Raw genomic sequence first — 18,617 nt, forward strand, 5'->3', positions numbered from 1 at the left:
TACAAAAAGTCACTTCCTACAGATAATTAATCTCAATCTTCATCTTGTGGAAGACCATTGAGATTAATTATACCGTGACATAAAACTTGATGTGCTGAATCTATTAGTTCCAATGGAACTTCAAGTTGACTTGGTAACTCACGCAACCTGTCCAACCTTTTCTTTCCTATATGCGGCTGCTTGTAATTACTACCACCCCTAACTTTAAGTACCTTAAGCATGCATAACTGATATTGAATCCATGAGTAATTCAAAAGTCTTGGATTAAAAGTATCATATGCATCAATTACTGACTTAATCAATGCCGGCGAGTCCTTAGGAAATTCTCTAAACTGAATTGACTGAAGAGCATTAAACAGACTTAAATCCAAAATGTTCATGTCAGGACTAGAGGCCGGTTGGCAAACTAACCTGATATTGAAACCATCTTGTGTTGCAGCTTTATTGGATGCATGATCATCTGTTAATATGTGTGGCCTTGCATTGTCTTGTTGAATCCATATGTCCCTGACTCCATTAGCTGGTCATTTTGATCTAATTGCTGGTAACACTTTAGTGATTAACTTTTGCCAGACGACATCCCTTGTGACTTTTGTAATTGCTTTCAATTCTGGTGTACCTGCTGGCTTGTTGCTTGAACTTCTAAGTGCAAGTTGTGTCTCTATAAATGGGAATATACCTATTTTCCCATCCCACAGTATGTCTCCATCAGTGTTAACGATTGGCCTAGCAGCAGAAGCTATGAACATGACCTTTCCTATGAAATTCTTGTTTTGTACAAACCTATATGGCTCTTCTTCTTCCCATGAGAATAAGTAAAATCGTTGTGTTTCTCTGCTCATGAAAAACCACTTCTCATCTATGTGCACAACATTGTACATCAAAGTGAATTTCGGTAATGTATTAACAGTGGGCAGGATTATTTCGGACAAAATGAAGTTAAGTCGCTTAAGTTTGTGTTCATGTGAAAGCTTTGGTTTGATAGAATTTGTGTGTGATCTAAGATCTTCTGCTTTTAACATTCTATACACTTGTGAATGTCCCATCTTTATTTCATTAGCAATTGACCTAATGATTGTTCCTTTTTCAATTGGGATGGCATTGAGTGCCTCCATGTTGAACACATTTATTTTCCTTCCTACCCTTCCCCTTTTTTTGCTGCTAACATCAACAACATTACTTATTGCCATTGCATTTTTTACATTCTCTCAAAGTCTCCAAATTTGTCCACCTTGAAACGTTATATTGTAGTGTAGTTGTTTTTATTGTTCCCCTAGGTAACCATTTGTTTGGTGGTTTAGAGAGATAAGTTAACTGTTGTACAATTAACTTTTTGATTTCAATGCTTATTTCCCTACTATGATGTTGTGGTTCTTCACTTGTCTGCTGTGGCTGTTATTCTGGTTCTTAAGTTGGCTATTGTTCTGGTTCATTTGCATGCTCTTGAGGTTGTTCAAATGGTTGTTCAAATGGCTGCCGTTCTGGTTCAAAAGGCTGTTGTTCTGGACTTCTGGTATTTCCAAAGGTTGTTGTTCTGGTTGTTCATTAGGCTGGAATTCTACTTGTGGGTTTGAATTTGTTTGCGAATTTGTTAAACCCAGGTTTAAACTAACATCTATACCCCCATATGTTTCACTTGTGTACTCTTCAAAAATATCATAATCATTCATTCTAGCAATGTTTTCAAAGTAAGAAATAAATACCTCCATATCCGAATCAAAATTCTCGTCATAATTTGCATTTTCATCCATCTTCTTTGCTTTAGTAATCTTCAATACTTCTACTTGAATGACATTGTGCAGTGTGTGCTTTGTGTGCATTAATTAACTATTGACAACCCCCTCCGCCCCCCCCCCCCCCAAAATTATTTAACTGTTGTGGTTGTTTTTTTTTCTTCAGAATTGATGATTAAAATTGGGTTAGATCCTCAAGCTTATGAAATGAAGTTAAAGTAAAATGATAAAGAAGAAAAGATGATGTGGGGAATATGAAGTAAAGTCTTTATATAGGCTAGTTAGTAGAATTTCATTTTGGTGGGAAACAATTTCATCCAGCAGCACTATTTTGGTGGGAAAAACATTTTCTAGAATGTAATGTATTGAAAATTTGGTGGGAAATTAAGTCCCTACAGGTAATCATTAGAAGTATCTTTCTCTTTAAAAAACTATACTTTTTGTACTTTAATATTACCCAAAAAACTGATTTCTTGAACCCATGTGAAAGGGTAAATTTGAGATTTTGAAGAGAAAAGGTGATGTGATTATGCGTGTGAAATGATGAACTTTATACGCACAATCACAATGTGACTCAAACCAAGGATATTCCAAGACTGAAAATCAGCTTCTTGAATAGAGTTGGACTGCCAAGCCTCTTGTCAAGACAACACCGGTGCTTTCCTTTGATGAATCAAGGGAATACTCAATGTTCTTGGATAGGGTGTAGTGTGGCCTTGAAGACTGATCAAGGATTCACACCAACACGAAGGGCAAACTGGCCCTAGTAACCCCAATTGCAAGCAATTGTGAAAAAATTCAAACACTGAATTTTTTGAGCAGAACTTTTATTAAGCAACAACGTGTTCTTTACATTGGATTACATCTACTATTTATAAGGCTAGGCATCAAGGATAGGCTAATTACATGAGGATTAACGGCTATAACGGTCAATTACTCCACGTGTCTATACATGTGCAAAATTAAAACCAAAATAAAACAACCAGAAACTCATGCAACAGCTGCTGTACTGACTGTCGACTGGGCGACCTTGGGCTTCGATTTCAGTGCTCTTCCGATGACTTCCAAAAGGTCTCTTGGGCCGTGGCAGCTAGGCCCGTGTGTGGAGATTCCAGATTTACCCTCCACGTCATCCCAATGGTTCAGGTCGTGTCTGGGTGAGCCCGCCAAGGTGGCCTGGTCAGCTGTTGGCGTCAGATTCTGCTGCTGATTTGTTTTGCTGATTTTTGTCATGCCTTCTTGTTCTTTTGTTGCTTCAATCAATTGACTTTGATTCCCTTTAATTAGTTCCCCTTCTTCTTGATTACTTGGGCTTGCGTTGGACTCATCATTATTCATGGATGATGGCATTGTATGCATAAGTTCAGAATTACTAAAAACTTCATCAGAAAAATCAAAGTGGTTTTTGTTGCTTTGGTTTCCTTTGTTGTTGCTGTTCATTGGCTTCCTTGAATCTGAACCAATATGATTCAAAAGGACCCTTCCTTAATTATTGCGCTCAGCAGTAATGTTGCTGGTAAAACAGAACAGAGGATGTATGATTGATAACAAAATAAAAGAAGACACGAGGACAAATAACAAAACAAAAGGCAATATTGAGGGTGTTGTAATTGTGACTTGAGCACATATTAAGTCTATGCGTTGATATGTGTATAGAGATATGAAATTCTATGGGTGAATTAAGATGCGTGTTTAAGTGTGATTTAAAGTGTTGCTTAATTGTGTATGGTAAATGTACTTTACTTTAGTTTTATTGAAAAACTTTGGACTACTAGATACTCCCCCCAATTTAGAGAAAATGTTGTATTTCTTTATGGGTAAGTTCACCTCAAATATCTTATTTGTATTTATATTACCCATTTTATTTACCAATTTACACTCAAAAAATTCCACTTTGATTCAAAAAAATTACCCTTGTTTCTTTTTTTTTTGTTTTGTTTTACCCAATTTACCCTTAAAATCACATGTCACCTACTATTTAGAGTGGTCCCTACCCTTTTTAATATTTGTGCCAAACCAATAAGTAACATTAGGTGAATTGAAGGGAGTATTATTCTATATATATCCCACTATGATCATGGAGTAGTACATAAGATATGTCCTAATTGGCTCTAAATGACAACGACATATAACTAGAAATATAATACAATGAAAAATACACTATAATTACAAAGATATATTGTAGATGCCTTTGTGCATGGCAAGGAAATGTTTTCTTGCTTTAGATGAACGTTGATTGATAGATACCGTGAAGATTGGTTTGCGACACTTGTGTCACTCAAAAACTTATATAGATTAAAGGGAATGTGCAAACTTTTCTTTTGTGATATTTCCCCCACAAAGATTATTGTGTTTGAGATATAGTAAATAATTACAAAGAGATACAATCAATCATGTTAAACACTTGGTACAAAGTGATTAATCTCTATGAATATATGTGTTTTAAGGAAGATATAAAATCATAAATTTTGTGCATAGTTTATAAAGTTTGTTACAAGTTCAAGCAAGAGTGAAAGACAATTAGAAACCCTTATTTTCATAAAAGGAGTTTTTGCTTCAATCACATTATCTAAATTTTCATGAACCTCTATTTAGACAATAATATTGCATGTTATACATCCTATATCCTTTCAATAAATGATAATTAAAGAGTTTTATAGTGAAGAAAACTTCAATTGGCGTAAGAACACAAAGCTTCATGAAACCAAGCTTTGATTCAACAAAACTATAGTCAAAAAACAGAGGTCGCGTCCTGCGATATTTAGTCATACTACATGAACATGCTACTACTGTAACATTCGGGAAAATTACTATTTTAAGACGAGTAAGTTTAAGAGAATTATTAGTGCGAGAATGATCCTAAATACACATGACATAAAATATTCTTAATTTAACTTCTCTCCTCTTTTCCTTTTCTTAAAAAAAAAGTTGTTTTTAAAAGATCTCAAAATTTCAACTTGATATACATATATACTCGAGTCAAGTATTCTTGAAATTGTTTTCCAAAAGATATTATATATACTCGGATAACTGGCAAAAGGAGTTGAGGGCCAAACTTATCGAGAATTGCGATGATGTTGTGCAAGAATGATTCGATGCAAAGAGTTTAATAGAAACATTTTGGGAATATTGAAAGTTATGCGTTAATTGTGTGTTAAGATTGAAAATCTATAAAGGAATAAAGAATGTAGAAAAAATATTTGTGACATGTTCCATTATGGGATGGGAAATTTTAATTAAGGGAAGTTTCGAAAGGAAACAAAGGTTAATACAATTAATAGTAACTTAAAGTTATGTTGTAGTAAGTTTGATTGAATGGCCTATACGTGTTGAGGATAATGTAAAATTATGATTGAGAAAGCTTTCAACGGTTTTTAATGAATGAATGATAACTTTGGGACTCTATAAAGGTTTTATTGATGGTAAAATGTGAATTAAGAAAAAAGGGATCAATTGGAAGTTTAAAGAATACTTAAATTGTGAGAGGTTTGACTTTGTAAGTGAGGAAATGTTTGGTTATTAAAGGTTAAAAAAAAAGGGATTGTATGAAACTATTAATGGTAAAACATGAGTATAATAGAATAATGGTTTAGAAAAAAAAAATCCGAATTTGAATGTCTAAAGGTTATTGAAGTTATTTCGGATGAATTTCTTATGGAATTTGAAGTTTTAAGCGTTAAGTGAAGAGTAGGGTTATAAATGTTATAATTCGAAGTTGACAATGATCGAGTTTGAGTTATTAGAAGTTGATAGAAAAATGATTGTGGATATCTTTAATGAATATGAGATTCAATAAATGACTTAAGGTATTCATCTCAAAGTATCTCGGGAGTTATAAAAGTTTTAATTAAAAATTTAATTGTAATTGGGAAACAATAAGTAAGTTGATGATTTAATATCTCAAACTAAGGATATAAAAAGGTTGAAATGACAAAATATGTAATTAAAGGTATAAAAGATTTTGAAGTAAGGTGGTTGATTTAAAGTACATGTGAACGTTCACGTAAAGTAAATTGAGGTTGAAGTTTCTAATTTAAAGGTTTGGAGTAATTCAATTGAGGTTAGTTGTGTTACCAATATATAATTCATCTTATATGATTGAAAATTTATAGATATAGTATGTCTTGAATCAAAGTTGGGGAGTAACTAAAGTTTATTTGGTTCTCATTTCACGAAATTCGTGTTATATGTTATGAAGGATGATCAGAAGTGTAGGTATAATTTCGGGGACGAAATTATTTTAAGTTGGGGAGAATGAAATAGACTACATTTAATAAAGTTTAATTATAAGTTTGTTAAGCTGAATGGGATTATTAAGTAAGTTAATTCGAGTAATAATATTATTACTTTGATAATATTGACTCAAGTATTTGATTTGTTAACATTTTCAAGAAATTGGTATATTTTATTTAATGTATAAAATTCGTATAAAGAGTATTTCGATAAAAGTGTATTTTGATTATATTTTATTAATTGATTACTATCTTATTTTTATAAATATAAATTTAAATAAAGTATTGAAAAATAAATTCCTAAATGCAATCCTTATTCATACAACCAATTGCGAAATTTTACTTATTTCGTAAATCGTTTATTATACCTTTACAGCATGTCTTATATAAGATTATTTTACGACGAGACGACTTTGATAGAATTTAATGGGTCAAAGCTAAAAATGAAACCATGCTTATTTCATTTAACCAACACACCCCTTGCCCATTTCTTTCTTCATCCTCATCATCTTTTACCTTCAAACTCTCAATCCCTCTCTTCCCTCTTCTCTCACATCCCACTGCCCTCACCCACGGCGGCGGCACAACCAAGCCCAGCCACGAGTTCCACCACCAACAGCAACCACTTCTCCTCCTCCCTTTATTGTTGGTAACCACTTTTCCCTCTTTTGTTGTTTTGTTTTCAAATTTAACTGTTAGGGTTTTGTAAATTGATTTGGGGTTTTTAAATCAAATTTAAGCATCAACTTGAATTTAATTAGAGTATATAAGTTTAATTAGTAATTAGTAGTTTGGTTATTTGGGTTATTTGATTTCTAGTATAAGACTTGGTATTGTGGATTTTGAAATTTCAGTTTCGAAACTAAACTTTCTGTTTTGGATATTTTGGGATGGTTCTGATTGTTTTTGGATTCTTATGTCTTCTTGAGATTTGTAGAACTTTGAGTCGTGGTCGTGTGGACACTTGAATCACCCCGAGATGAGTTCGTATGAGGAAGTTATGTCCAACATACTAGTAGACTGTCATAAAGATCTACAATGAGGTTCCGTTTTGTTCTGTCCGAATTTGTGTTGCTGTTTTTGAAATAGTTAGAGTCGTTTTGGGGTTTTGGTGTCTTCATGAGATTTGTAGAGCTTCGAGTCGCGATAACGTGGGCACTTGAATCGCTCCAAAATAAGTTTATATGAGAGAGTTATGTTCAAAATAGTGAAATACTAGCAGGCTGTCTTAAAAATCCATAACGAACCTTCAGTTTTGGCTATTTTGGGATCGTTCTAATCGTTTCTGGGTTTTAGTGTCTGAATAAGAATAGTAGAGCTCTGAGTAATAGTCGCGTAGCCACTTAAATTGTCTCATTTGGTTTCTGTATGGGTGAGTTATGCCTGTTTTAGTAAGAGGTGTTCTAAAACCATTATGGGATTCCTAATTCGGGATCAAGAGATATGGAAATTAATTGGATAATTAAATACTTTTGGATGAAATATTAGATTCTGTTGAGACTTGTTAATTGTAGGAAGAACAATGACCTTTGTGTTTAATCAAATACATTCTAATAGATTAAGGGTCTTGGTGTAACCTTAAATCCTTGTGAATCTTGATATGTAAGTATGAGATGGATGGACATTGAATTTACGAAATTTGTGGAACATGGTTGTTTATAAGAAATTATTGGGTAATTAATATTCTTGAATCGACTGTAAGATTTTAAAGGTTAGAATGTTAGCATAACTCTTGGTTAAGCTGCGGTCTTAGGAGGAGATGTAATAAGTTACATGTTAGTATAGTAGTATCGAACGCTCTCTAGTGATGTTGTGATCTTGTTATGCTCCAGGAGACGATATCATTGAAAAACCCTTCTAATTGATAGCTGGATTCGTTACCTTGAAGCGACATCGTCGGTGAGTAGTAGCAGTCCCTTAAATGGTCTGGCCAGACTACTTTCTTGAAAATAAACTTTTTACTAAAGTTCTTTTGAATTGGAAATTGTTGAGACAAATGTTGTTGTGAATGTTTATGCTGATATTATGATATGGTCAATGGATCAGGCTTGCGAGCTGGTCATTGACGGAGTTGAGGAACATTGTTCCCTGCTCCCTGTTTTTGAAGCGAATTGTCATTTAGATATTGACTAGCTTCACCAGAGAGCGACATAGCCTTAGAGCTATGGGGCACCTCTCAAACTAGATTCCCTGTGCACATAGATTTAGGGAATTGATGTTGCTTTTAAACCTATGATATGATTTACTATGTTTTGTTGTTTTGGATTGTTACTTCTCATTCAGTTTAATCTGATTCCCTGTTGTTTCCATCTTTTAGCTTGTCTACAGATCGGAACCAATCGGGAATAATGGATTAGCGGAGGTGAATAGAGTTTCCATGGATGTTAATTGAGCTGAGTACTTAGGAATTATAGATTTGTATTAGGAATTTTGGATAAATGTAAATTTGTTTTGGCTGTGCTGGTTATATCGGACTTGTAGAGAATTGTATGATTATCTTGTGTAATAGTTAGATGTTGGTTTTGGGATTTAGCCGAGTTAGTCACGTTGAAGAGCTTGTGACCCCTTTGCTTGAGTTTTGGAAGTGAGATTTCAGTTTCTTGAGAAACGAACCCAATGATGACCCTGTTTACCCAGTCAATGGTAATTCGGGTTGTTACAACTACCACTTGAAGCATCAATGTCATGTTGCACGAGATTTGATCATATCGCACGAACAAAGCTATATTTATGCAACGTGTACGACCACATGTGCACACATGTAGAGTCATATAAGAATAATGGACTCCATGACTAGCCACATTAGTAATTGACCTGACGTTTAGGTCACCAACAGGTAGGAATGTTTAAAACAAGATACCAGATCATTATTGATTCAAATACTTGATATTTTGGAGAGCCAAATCATGATTTGGTTCTGTTTCGGGTTAATCGAATATGTGGGTTACCCCGGATCGAATACTGGATACTTGATTATGTTTTTATTTTAAATTATTTTTTTTTCTCATTTTACGCTTTTGTACATACATACATTTAGTGCTTTTGTACACACATACATTTAAGTCCATATTGCTTTTGCGTAAAGAGTATTCTTCAACCTGACGATGTTTTAAGAAATATTTCAAAAGTCTAAACTAATTAGCAATCGATAAATTACGCAACTTAGTTGTAGTTGAGAATTGTATTATTAGCATCTCCATGGGTAAATTAAAAGACTTAACTCTAATAATACTCTATAGTTTTTTACTTAGAGTATTCTGTTTAAAATCTAAAAACTTAAAAATTGGATATCCAGTTCCACTAAACCTAGCTCGATCTGGATTCAGATTCGAAATCAGGTTTGAAAATCGAATCTTCAATCCAAAGTTTCAAATTATTCGGTTTTAAATAATCGAATAAATACTTCAAATCGAATTATTATTCACACACCCACAGAAGTAAATGCCTATTTGATAAAAACTAAGTTCAACATTGTTCCAACAAATATAATTAGATGAAATTCGACATAATAAACTTCATTTTGCCAAAATTCATCGTGCGTCATGCATTCATACAATCTATTAATTTTGATGTATAATAAAAAGTGACACACTTAGGATAGTTGTGCCATTTGTCATTTTTTAATTGGATTAAAATGTCTAAATTGTAATTCTTTAATTAAAGAAATAATGATTATAGTAGTGAAATATTTTCACAATTTAATCATATCTGTTTATAATATTAAACCTCAAAGTAAAAATGGAAACAAATAAACTAATGTTTAGAATTACTCAATTACAACGTGTCAACTACCATAAATATGACAAATCCTTTTACATATACCAATTTTAAATCTCTTTTCCAATTACAATTCTGCATTTAAGGAAAAAAATTAATAATTTTTATAATTAATTTGCATTTAAGGAAAAAATATGTATCATTATAGTTAATTAATTAATTAAGAATTTTGAAGAGTTAAATTGTTTCAATAAAACATTTTAGACGTAAGTAAGGAATTATTTTTAAAAGTATATTAATTTAGTTTATTAAATAATTTTTTAATAGGTTAAATTTTAATTATGTTAAAATTAAAATTAAATAAATTAAGTTGAATCGATCGAAAATAAGCTTACTTCATTCATGACTAGTTAATTTATTTTATTTAATGGAAAAGACCATCAAAAATATATTTAGTATAATTTTAGAGTTGAATTAGTTTAAATATTTCGTAAGGTGTATTGTTATCTAAAATAATTATTTTATTAAAATAGGTATAACTTTTCTTAATTAAAAGTGTATGTTTTTCTTGTATTGTACTTTGTAAATTTCTATACTAAACTTCGTTCTTCCAATATTTTCATTTTAAATTTATGAAGTAGTAATTTTTAATGTAAGAATGCTGATGGATTAGACACTATTGAATTAAAGGTTAGAGGGAAAAGATAAATTAAATATCACAATCCTTAAATTTTGCCATCCTTTTTATTTTATCGTCATCCCTCTTTGAAATTACGAATTTGTCCTTGGACTTTAAAAAATTACGAATTTACCCCTGGACTATAATAATAATAATAATAAAAGTAAATTTAATATTTAAAAAAAATTTTTAAAAAAATTTAAAGGGGTGAGTCGTGGGTTTTGTGCCACTGAGTCGCACAAAACCCGCGACTCACCCCTTAAATTTTTTTTAAATATTAAATTTATTATTATTATTATTATTATTATTATTATTATTATTATTATTATTATTATTATTATTATTATTATTGTTATTATTATTGTTATTATTATTATTATTATTATTATTATTATTATTATTATTATTATTAATTTTTATTTTATTTTTATTTTATTTTTTAATTTTTTTAAAATATTATTTTTATTATAATAATTATTATTATTGTTAATAATAATAATAATAATAATAATAATAGTAATAAAAAAAATAATAATAATAATAATAATAACAATAATAATAATAAAAATAATACTAAATTTTTTTTTTTTTAAAAAAAATTTAGTCGCACTGACTTGGCCGCGGCTCAGTCTTACAAAGCCCGCGACTCTACCACGGTTCAGTCACACAATTTGTGCGACTGAGCCGCGGCCGAGTTGCGGATTTTGTGCGATTGAGCCACGGCCGAGTCACGCGCTACTAATATTTTTTTTAAAAATAATTTTAAATATTATTTTTATTATTATTATTGTTATTATTATTATTATTATCATTGTTATTGTTATTATTATTTTTTTAAATATTCTTTTTATCTTTATTATCCTTATTATTATTTTATTATAATAATAATAATAATAATAATAATAATAATAATAATAATAATAATTATTATTATTATTATTATTTTTATTTATTTATTTTTTAAATATTTTTATTATTATTATTACTATTATTATTATTATCAGTGTTATTTTAAGTCCAAAGGTAAATTTATAATTTACTAGGAGGTGGCGAAAAATGAAAAGCACGACTATATTTAACAATGCCCATTAATTATTAATAGGAAGAAAAAAAGAAAATGCTTAGGAGTGTACCGGAAAGACAGGTGTGGGGGAAGTATCACGAAAAAGCACATGAGAAAATTGAGATTTAGACAACATCTTGATTCATCATCCAGAAAAGTAAAGCCAAAATCCTTCATCACCCAGATTGAATTTCCAATGTAGATTGAATTTTTTTAAGCAAAGAGGGAAGAATTAAGATCATTGAATTCAAAATTTACAATTCAAAATTCAAAGAGTAGCTGGGTCAGAGGAAAGAGAGAGAAACATTAGAGGAAGATAATGCCAAGCGTAGCGGTGAAATTATACAGCGTATTCTTCAAATTTCTGTTGAAACATCGTCTCCAGAATCGAATTCAGAGCACAACAGATGAATCTAAACACAAATTGAATAACGAGTTCGGAATCACGACCCGACCCGAAGAATCGGTTGCTGCAGCTAACCCAGTTTTCACCGACGGCGTTGCAACCAAAGATATCCACATTGATCCTTCCACTTCTCTTTCTGTGAGGATTTTCCTTCCTGAATTGGCTCTTTCATCTGAATCAAGGTTTAGAACAACAGCTAGGAATTCCTATAAACGAGGGGATATTCTTGTAGAAGATTCCAGAAGAGTCAGCTTGCCTGATCTGAATCGTTATTCCAATGAGGATTACTCATCCAGGAGGAATAGTTATGGTAATGGGAGTTTGGAAAATAATGGGGTTTATAGAGGTTATTTGCCTTCAATTGAGCCTAATAATGGTGATAAGTTGAGGAAACTGCCAGTTATGTTGCAGTTTCATGGAGGTGGATTTGTTAGTGGGAGTAATGATTCTGTTGCTAATGATTCCTTTTGTCGGCGAATTTCCAAATTTTGTGATGTTATGGTGTTGGCTGTTGGGTATAGGTTAGCACCTGAAAATCGATACCCGGCTGCGTTTGATGATGGTTGGAAGGTATTGAATTGGCTTGCTAAGCAGGCTAATTTGGCTGAATGTAGCAAATCTTTGGTCAGTAGAGGTGGTGCTCTTGGAGGCGGAGCTAGTGGCGGTAGTGGTGTGGCTGGTGGAGACATTAAAAAGTCAGATATGCCTTGGCATACTGCTGTTGCTGATACTTTTGGTGCTTCCATGGTGGAGCCTTGGTTGGCTGCTCACGCTGACCCTTCTAGGTTTGTGTTTTCTTCTCTGTGCTCGGCTTTTTCAATGACTGTTTGCTTCTACCTCTTTGTTATTATGCCTGAGATATCTTGTAGAAGTATGTGAAAAATTGTGTTAGTGTCTGTGTGTGCTCGTTTTTGACAATATTTGAAGTGAACTGAGTCTTTGATCCAGTTAACAGCACAATATATTATTTCTTTTGTTTGTAGAAAATGTCTGTTAATTGCTTCTTTTGTTTCCATTATTGATTAGTAATCAGGCAGCTGAGAGACTTTTATGTAGATGACAATTCTATGTGTTCTTTTCGAATGACACTCGATGAATGAGTTATTTTCACCAACGTTTTGGAGCAGGAGAGCTTTTTTAGGCCTACGTGTGTCGCCCTCTTCAAGTGATGGAAGATGAGGGAGTTCATCTTCCTTTACCCCATTTAGACTGTCTTTGTTTGTCTAAGACCAGATAGAAGTTTTGCACGAGATTGATCAAATACAATCAACTCTTTCTTAAAGGATTAAGACTGGTATTGTTTTTGGGAAATCATTCTGTTTTCTTTTCTCATAGATGGCACCATCATCTCTTGTAGATACCTGCAACCGCCTTCCCTGAATGCAACCAAATACCAGTTCTGTCACCATCTTAAAATTTCTGCTTCTTATTTCTTTGACCCACAATCCAACATTGAATTGCGATTTGCGAGTGCAAGAAAAACTGTTGCTGCCAATCAATGCTTACCAATGATTAGCAGTTAAGTTTAAGATAAGAGAAACATTATTGGCTTCCACCATACAATTGCCCTCACTAAGACCTGGAATTCACTCTAAATTACCAGTGGCCCTAATAACATGTACAAAGCTTCTGGAAACTTTCACATCCTATGTCTGGTTTTGATTTCTTCTAGTGTCATTGCACTTCAAACTTCTTTTGTAGGTTGATTTTGTTATTTGAGCAATCTAACTATGGCCTTCTAATAGAGTGTTCTTTTTTTCCGCGGGGTTGGGGGGCAAGGGGAACGAAAGATTGTGTGTACTTTGGGAAACTCTTCACCAGAAGATTTTTTTTGATAAAGAAAAAATTGACAATGATGCAAAATAGAGGAATCCCATTGCAATAACATCTAATTACAATAAATTACAATCAAATCTTCCAATCATTTCTTCATAAATCAGCTATAGCAAAGCTACTGATACATTCATTGGCCTTAATCCATAAGGTTGGTAGTATTTAGCCTTATCTCAAACAACATGTAATCCAAGAAAATGATCTTTGATAATGCGCCTATTTGGGGAAGATTTTCGATGGTGTGGATACTTTGGGGTGGGAAGGTAATTCGATGTTGTGGATCCTTGACAATGCACGTATTCGGGGAAAATAATTCGATGTTGTGAATACTTTGGGAAACTCTTTACTTGAAGATAAAGAAAAACTTTATTAGTGAAAGACAATGATAGGAAACATAGGAATCCCAACATCTAATACAATAAAATCTTCTAATCATTTCTACATAAATCATTTATAGCAAAACTCCCAAACCAACCATTGGCCTTAACCGATAAGGTTGAAGGTTGCTAAGTATTTTGCCATACACTAATTCTTTATTGAAGCTGTTTCACCGTGAGACAACCTCAATTGGGTCAGCCCAAATTCTCTAAAAAAAACTACTTCATGTACAAGTGTGAATTCAAATTTCTTTTTTTTTTAATGTTTTTTTTACTAATGAGTTGCTTTTATAGGCTCGCCTCATGGTGAGACAGACTCATACAAGACTTGTTGTTTACTTTATCCCAAACAACATCTAATTCAAGGAAATGATCCTTAATAATGCGCCTATATTCCTTTCTAACCATATTGCTCAAATTGTGGCTTTGTTCCTTCTTTCCAAAGCCATAAAATATAATCTGAACTCGGCTCAATCCAAGACTCACCAATGATTTTAAACAAATTAACCCACATCCCTTTTGCAAAATACGATCGCTATCCTTCTTATTCCTAGAACACATGATATACCATTGTGGGCAAAGAGTGCGATAGAGAAGTATTTTTTTTGCAGAATTTTCATATTATTGAGTTTGCCCAAAACAAGCCAAGGAAAAGCTCGAACCTTCCGCATAAGTTTGGTCAAGGAAAAATTTGGTGGATTAGAAGGAGGAAAACAAGTTGGTAACAAAATGAGGCACATGAAAAGGACTTTGAAGAGTTGGGGCTTCAAACTCTCCTATAAGAATCGAAAGTGATCTGTATGTTACTTAGCAAGGAAATAAGCTCTATTATTGACTCACAATCTCTTTCCAGTGGGTTATTCCTAAAATAAAAATACCACGAAGACTAACCATCACTATCACCCCTGTTATAGAAAACATCTACACTTGGGGCCGTGAAGTCTAGGAAGTAATTTTTTTAAGAATATTTTTCTATCGAACATTCCTCCCAAATATTAAGGTTACCTATGAGGATCGAAAGTGATTTGTATGTTACTAAGCAAGGAAATAAGCTCTATTATTGACTCACAATCTCTTTCTAGTGGGTGATTTCTAAAATAAAAATATCACGAAGACTAACCATCACTATCACCCCTGTTATAGAAAACATCTACAATTGGGGCCGTGAAGTCTAGGAAATAATTTTTTTAAGAATATTTTTCTATCGAACATTCCTCCCAAATATTAAGGTTATTCCCCTCTTAACCTTAAAACTCATAAAAGGCATGAATATAGAGTATACATGTGATATCGCTAGGCGTGTTCAATGGGCCGGGCCCCCAATTTTGAGCCCTTATTCAACCCATTTTTAGAAGGGCTTTGTAAGGACTGGGCTGAAAACGGGCTTAACTATAATTAAAATGAAGCGGGGTACAAAAGGGCTCAATAAGGGTCGAAAATGAGCCTTGTAGATAGAATAATTAATGGATATTTTAAATATTATAAATGACAATGTCAATGGGGATTATTAATATTTTTTCAATTTAATTATTATAAATTGATAAATGGGAATTTAAAATAAATTTTACTAATAAATATGGGCCGGCTTAGCCCATATTAATCCCGACCCATATTTATTTAAGCCCGACCCGACCCGACCCTTATCAGGCCCATTGAACACCCCTAGATATCGCTTTGCAAGGGTTAATACAAGGAGAAGACAGTCCTGCAAGCACATCCCATTAAGTTTTCCGCAAACTATATCTGTTTCTAATGATTTAGTGCCAAAGTGAGTTTGTTTCAAGTAAGAATCTCTACAACCACTTTCCAAGCAAAGCAGTGTTGTTGGCGGCTATATCTCCAATCCCAAACCGCCATAGTCATGTGGAAGCTTCACTTTATGACATGTTATCGGCCAAGGATGAGGAGGAGGAGAAAGAAGTTGGGATTAACTAATACATTAATAAGCAAGTCCTCTGATTATCCTCCTAATTGTTGTTCAAGACGTACTTTGATTTTTTTTTACCCACTTTGATTTTTTTTACCCCTATTTAAATTATGGTAGTCCACATAATGTTGCACAAAAAGACATTCAATTTGATGAGAAACAGAATTTGAAGCATAGAAAACAAAAGTGCAGTTTGTGAAACAAATTATTTCATCCATTAAAAGTTTAGTCATTGTGTATGAACTATAAAGTATGAATTCTATATTAAATAAATAAATAAATACAATTTTAAAACAATCAATATAAAATAGACATGTCATTTTATTACTTATTTGATTTATGCCATCTATATCTACTAGAAAAACAAAAAAATAAATACTTTTAAAGGATTTTAAAAACATTTCATGTACTATTTTTAATAAAACTTATTTTTTTAAATGTGTCTCACTTTAATCAATACTTTTTACGACTCTAAGGGCCTGCTTGGATTCAAGGAATTGATTAAGGGACAAATATACGTGACAAAGTTAGTCCTGCAAACTATCATGAGGGGTGAAATTGTACATGGGTAATTGTTTGGTTACTTTTAAACTCTCTTCTCTCTCACAAAAACTCATCCATCGTGAATTTCCTCTTCAAATACTCGAGCATGATAAAAATTATTATCAAATTGCAACTTTACTCTCTCTGCTCTCCCACATCTTTACTGCAATGTCACCATCAAGCTTGTAGAAAATCAAATTTAGGTTAAGTATGACAGCATCGAAAACCTTCTCATTAGACATTCATTTTCATTTGAAGGAATCACAAGCTTTTATGGTGTAGGGTTTGAAATTTGGGTTTTGGAAGGAAATAATTTAGTTGGAACTTTTTTTTTTTCAAATAAATTCTTTTCCAGGGGTTTTGGTAAGATCGAGTTCTTGTGAAAACATGCTTCTTGTTTTGTCTTGAAGATGATTGTTTTTGATGGAAGAGAAGATAAAAGCTTTAATGTTCGTTAATGGAGGAGAGAATTGGGTGAAGATGAAGATATGGGAAAGAAGGAAAAAATTACAGGGAAATATTTACCTTAGGGTATTTACTCCCATTTTGGGGGAAGCAAATTACTCCAAGAGAAGTTTCTCCCCAATCCAACCATCATAATATGTTAGTAAAATTTACCCCATTATTATTTTCCCCCTTGTATAGTTACTTTAACCTTTTTCATGCCTATACTTTAGCCGTGTTTTTAAAAGCTCATTACTTTTTCTACCCTTTTAGAACTTCCCGGAAAAAGCCTTCCCTTTCCCTTTATTTAACTTCTTCAAACATGAATTAAACCAACCGTGGAAAATGAAAGTTTCAAGCGGACCTTTAATGGTGGAATGAAGTCTTCTTCAATTTTGTTTTCTTCAACCTTTAAATTTGTCAATCCATGTAAGTTTGGACCGTTTTCTTCGACTTTTACTCTTTTAGATTCGTTTTTGGCCTCCGCAAACCGGAACGCTGCCCCCAATATCCCACGTTGCATTCCGGTAGTTGACCAAATCAGATCAAGCGGAAGGAAGCAGTCCTTAGAAATTCTCCTGTTTTGTTCCATCCATACTGACCATAACACGTAAAACAGTAAAGAAATAGTCCACATCTTGGTAGTTGACACGAACTATCAGTATGCATATCCCTTATCACTTGGAAATACTTTTCTTGTTACCACGTCAAGCTGCTTGAACTCCTGCAAAATACAAAAATATTATAACAATTTTGCAACAATTTTGATGGGCTTGTTGAGTTGTTGGTCAAAGTATAATTCTTGCTCCAATGAATATTTTCTTACTATTTTTTTGGTTTATAACATTTTGTGTATGATTCTTGTGTACCGTAATCCTCTATAGTATCACTGATTGAATTCTCACACATTTTGTAATGTATTTATTTTCTCCCATCACATATGTAAATATGTCAAGCTGCTTTTGTTAGTCTGCAGTATTTAACTAATTTGAATACTTGTCCACCCAGATGTGTCCTTCTTGGTGTTAGTTGCGGGGCCAATATTTCAGATTATGTGGCAAGGAAAGCTGTCGAGTCTGCAAAGTTGCTCGATCCTGTGAAAGTTGTCGCACAGGTGTTGATGTACCCGTTCTTTATTGGGAGCGTCCCTACACATTCAGAGATAAAATTGGCCAATTCATACTTCTATGACAAAGCCATGTGTGTGCTTGCCTGGAAGCTATTCTTACCAGAAGATGAGTTCAATTTAGACCACCCAGCAGCGAATCCATTAGTTCCAAATCGAGGACCTCCATTAAAACTCATGCCCCCAACATTAACAGTCGTGGCGGAACATGATTGGATGAGGGACCGAGCCATTGCATACTCAGAGGAGTTGCGGAAAGTCAATGTGGACGCCCCAGTTCTAGAGTACAAAGACGCAGTCCACGAGTTTGCAACCCTTGATATGCTTCTCAAAACCCCTCAAGCACAGGCATGTGCTGAAGATATAGCTATCTGGGTTAAGAAATACATCTCGATGCGAGGTCATGAGTTCTCATATTGAGTGCTTCTGTAGTATTTTGTCGGCGTACTTTTGAAATCGATATCGATAGTGCTGTGCTTGAGCTGTGTCCGACGTTAAGAGTGGAAGCTTCCGGAATCATTTAGAAATTGCTATCGG

The 18,617-nt window shown here is 33.2% G+C and overlaps 3 protein-coding genes and 1 long non-coding RNA gene across 4 annotated transcripts in view; 2 read left to right on the forward strand and 2 right to left on the reverse strand.

Annotated features, from left to right (window-relative positions):
- Positions 1–32: 32 nt before the first annotated feature.
- Positions 33–1,190, reverse strand: LOC130828588 (uncharacterized). Its single transcript, XM_057694553.1, has 2 exons — positions 620–1,190; positions 33–520 (listed from the first exon to the last, which is right to left on the reverse strand). Exons 1-2 carry the CDS (start codon positions 1,188–1,190, stop codon positions 33–35), a joined length of 1,059 nt encoding a protein of 352 aa, XP_057550536.1.
- A 156-nt stretch (positions 1,191–1,346) lies between these two features.
- On the reverse strand, positions 1,347–1,820 carry LOC130828589 (uncharacterized). The gene has a single exon (XM_057694554.1). The coding sequence runs from the start codon at positions 1,818–1,820 to the stop codon at positions 1,347–1,349; it is 474 nt and encodes a 157-aa protein (XP_057550537.1).
- A 4,655-nt stretch (positions 1,821–6,475) lies between these two features.
- On the forward strand, positions 6,476–9,149 carry LOC130796796 (uncharacterized). The gene is made up of 3 exons (XR_009038754.1): positions 6,476–6,614; positions 7,798–7,864; positions 8,283–9,149. It is a non-coding gene; the product is annotated as an uncharacterized LOC130796796 (long non-coding RNA).
- A 2,334-nt stretch (positions 9,150–11,483) lies between these two features.
- Positions 11,484–18,617, forward strand: part of LOC130796844 (probable carboxylesterase 11) — a 7,432-nt gene continuing 298 nt past the window's right edge. Inside the window, exons 1-2 of the mRNA XM_057659246.1 lie at positions 11,484–12,615; positions 17,963–18,617. The exon at positions 17,963–18,617 is cut by the window's right edge and continues 298 nt beyond it. Of these exons, the coding sequence (XP_057515229.1) occupies positions 11,744–12,615; positions 17,963–18,500 (1,410 nt within the window). The 5' untranslated portion in view covers positions 11,484–11,743 and the 3' untranslated portion in view covers positions 18,501–18,617. The remainder of the gene's footprint in view (positions 12,616–17,962) is intronic.

This window comes from Amaranthus tricolor, chromosome 12 (genome assembly GCF_026212465.1).
Source record: "Amaranthus tricolor cultivar Red isolate AtriRed21 chromosome 12, ASM2621246v1, whole genome shotgun sequence".
Lineage (NCBI taxonomy): Eukaryota > Viridiplantae > Streptophyta > Magnoliopsida > Caryophyllales > Amaranthaceae > Amaranthus > Amaranthus tricolor.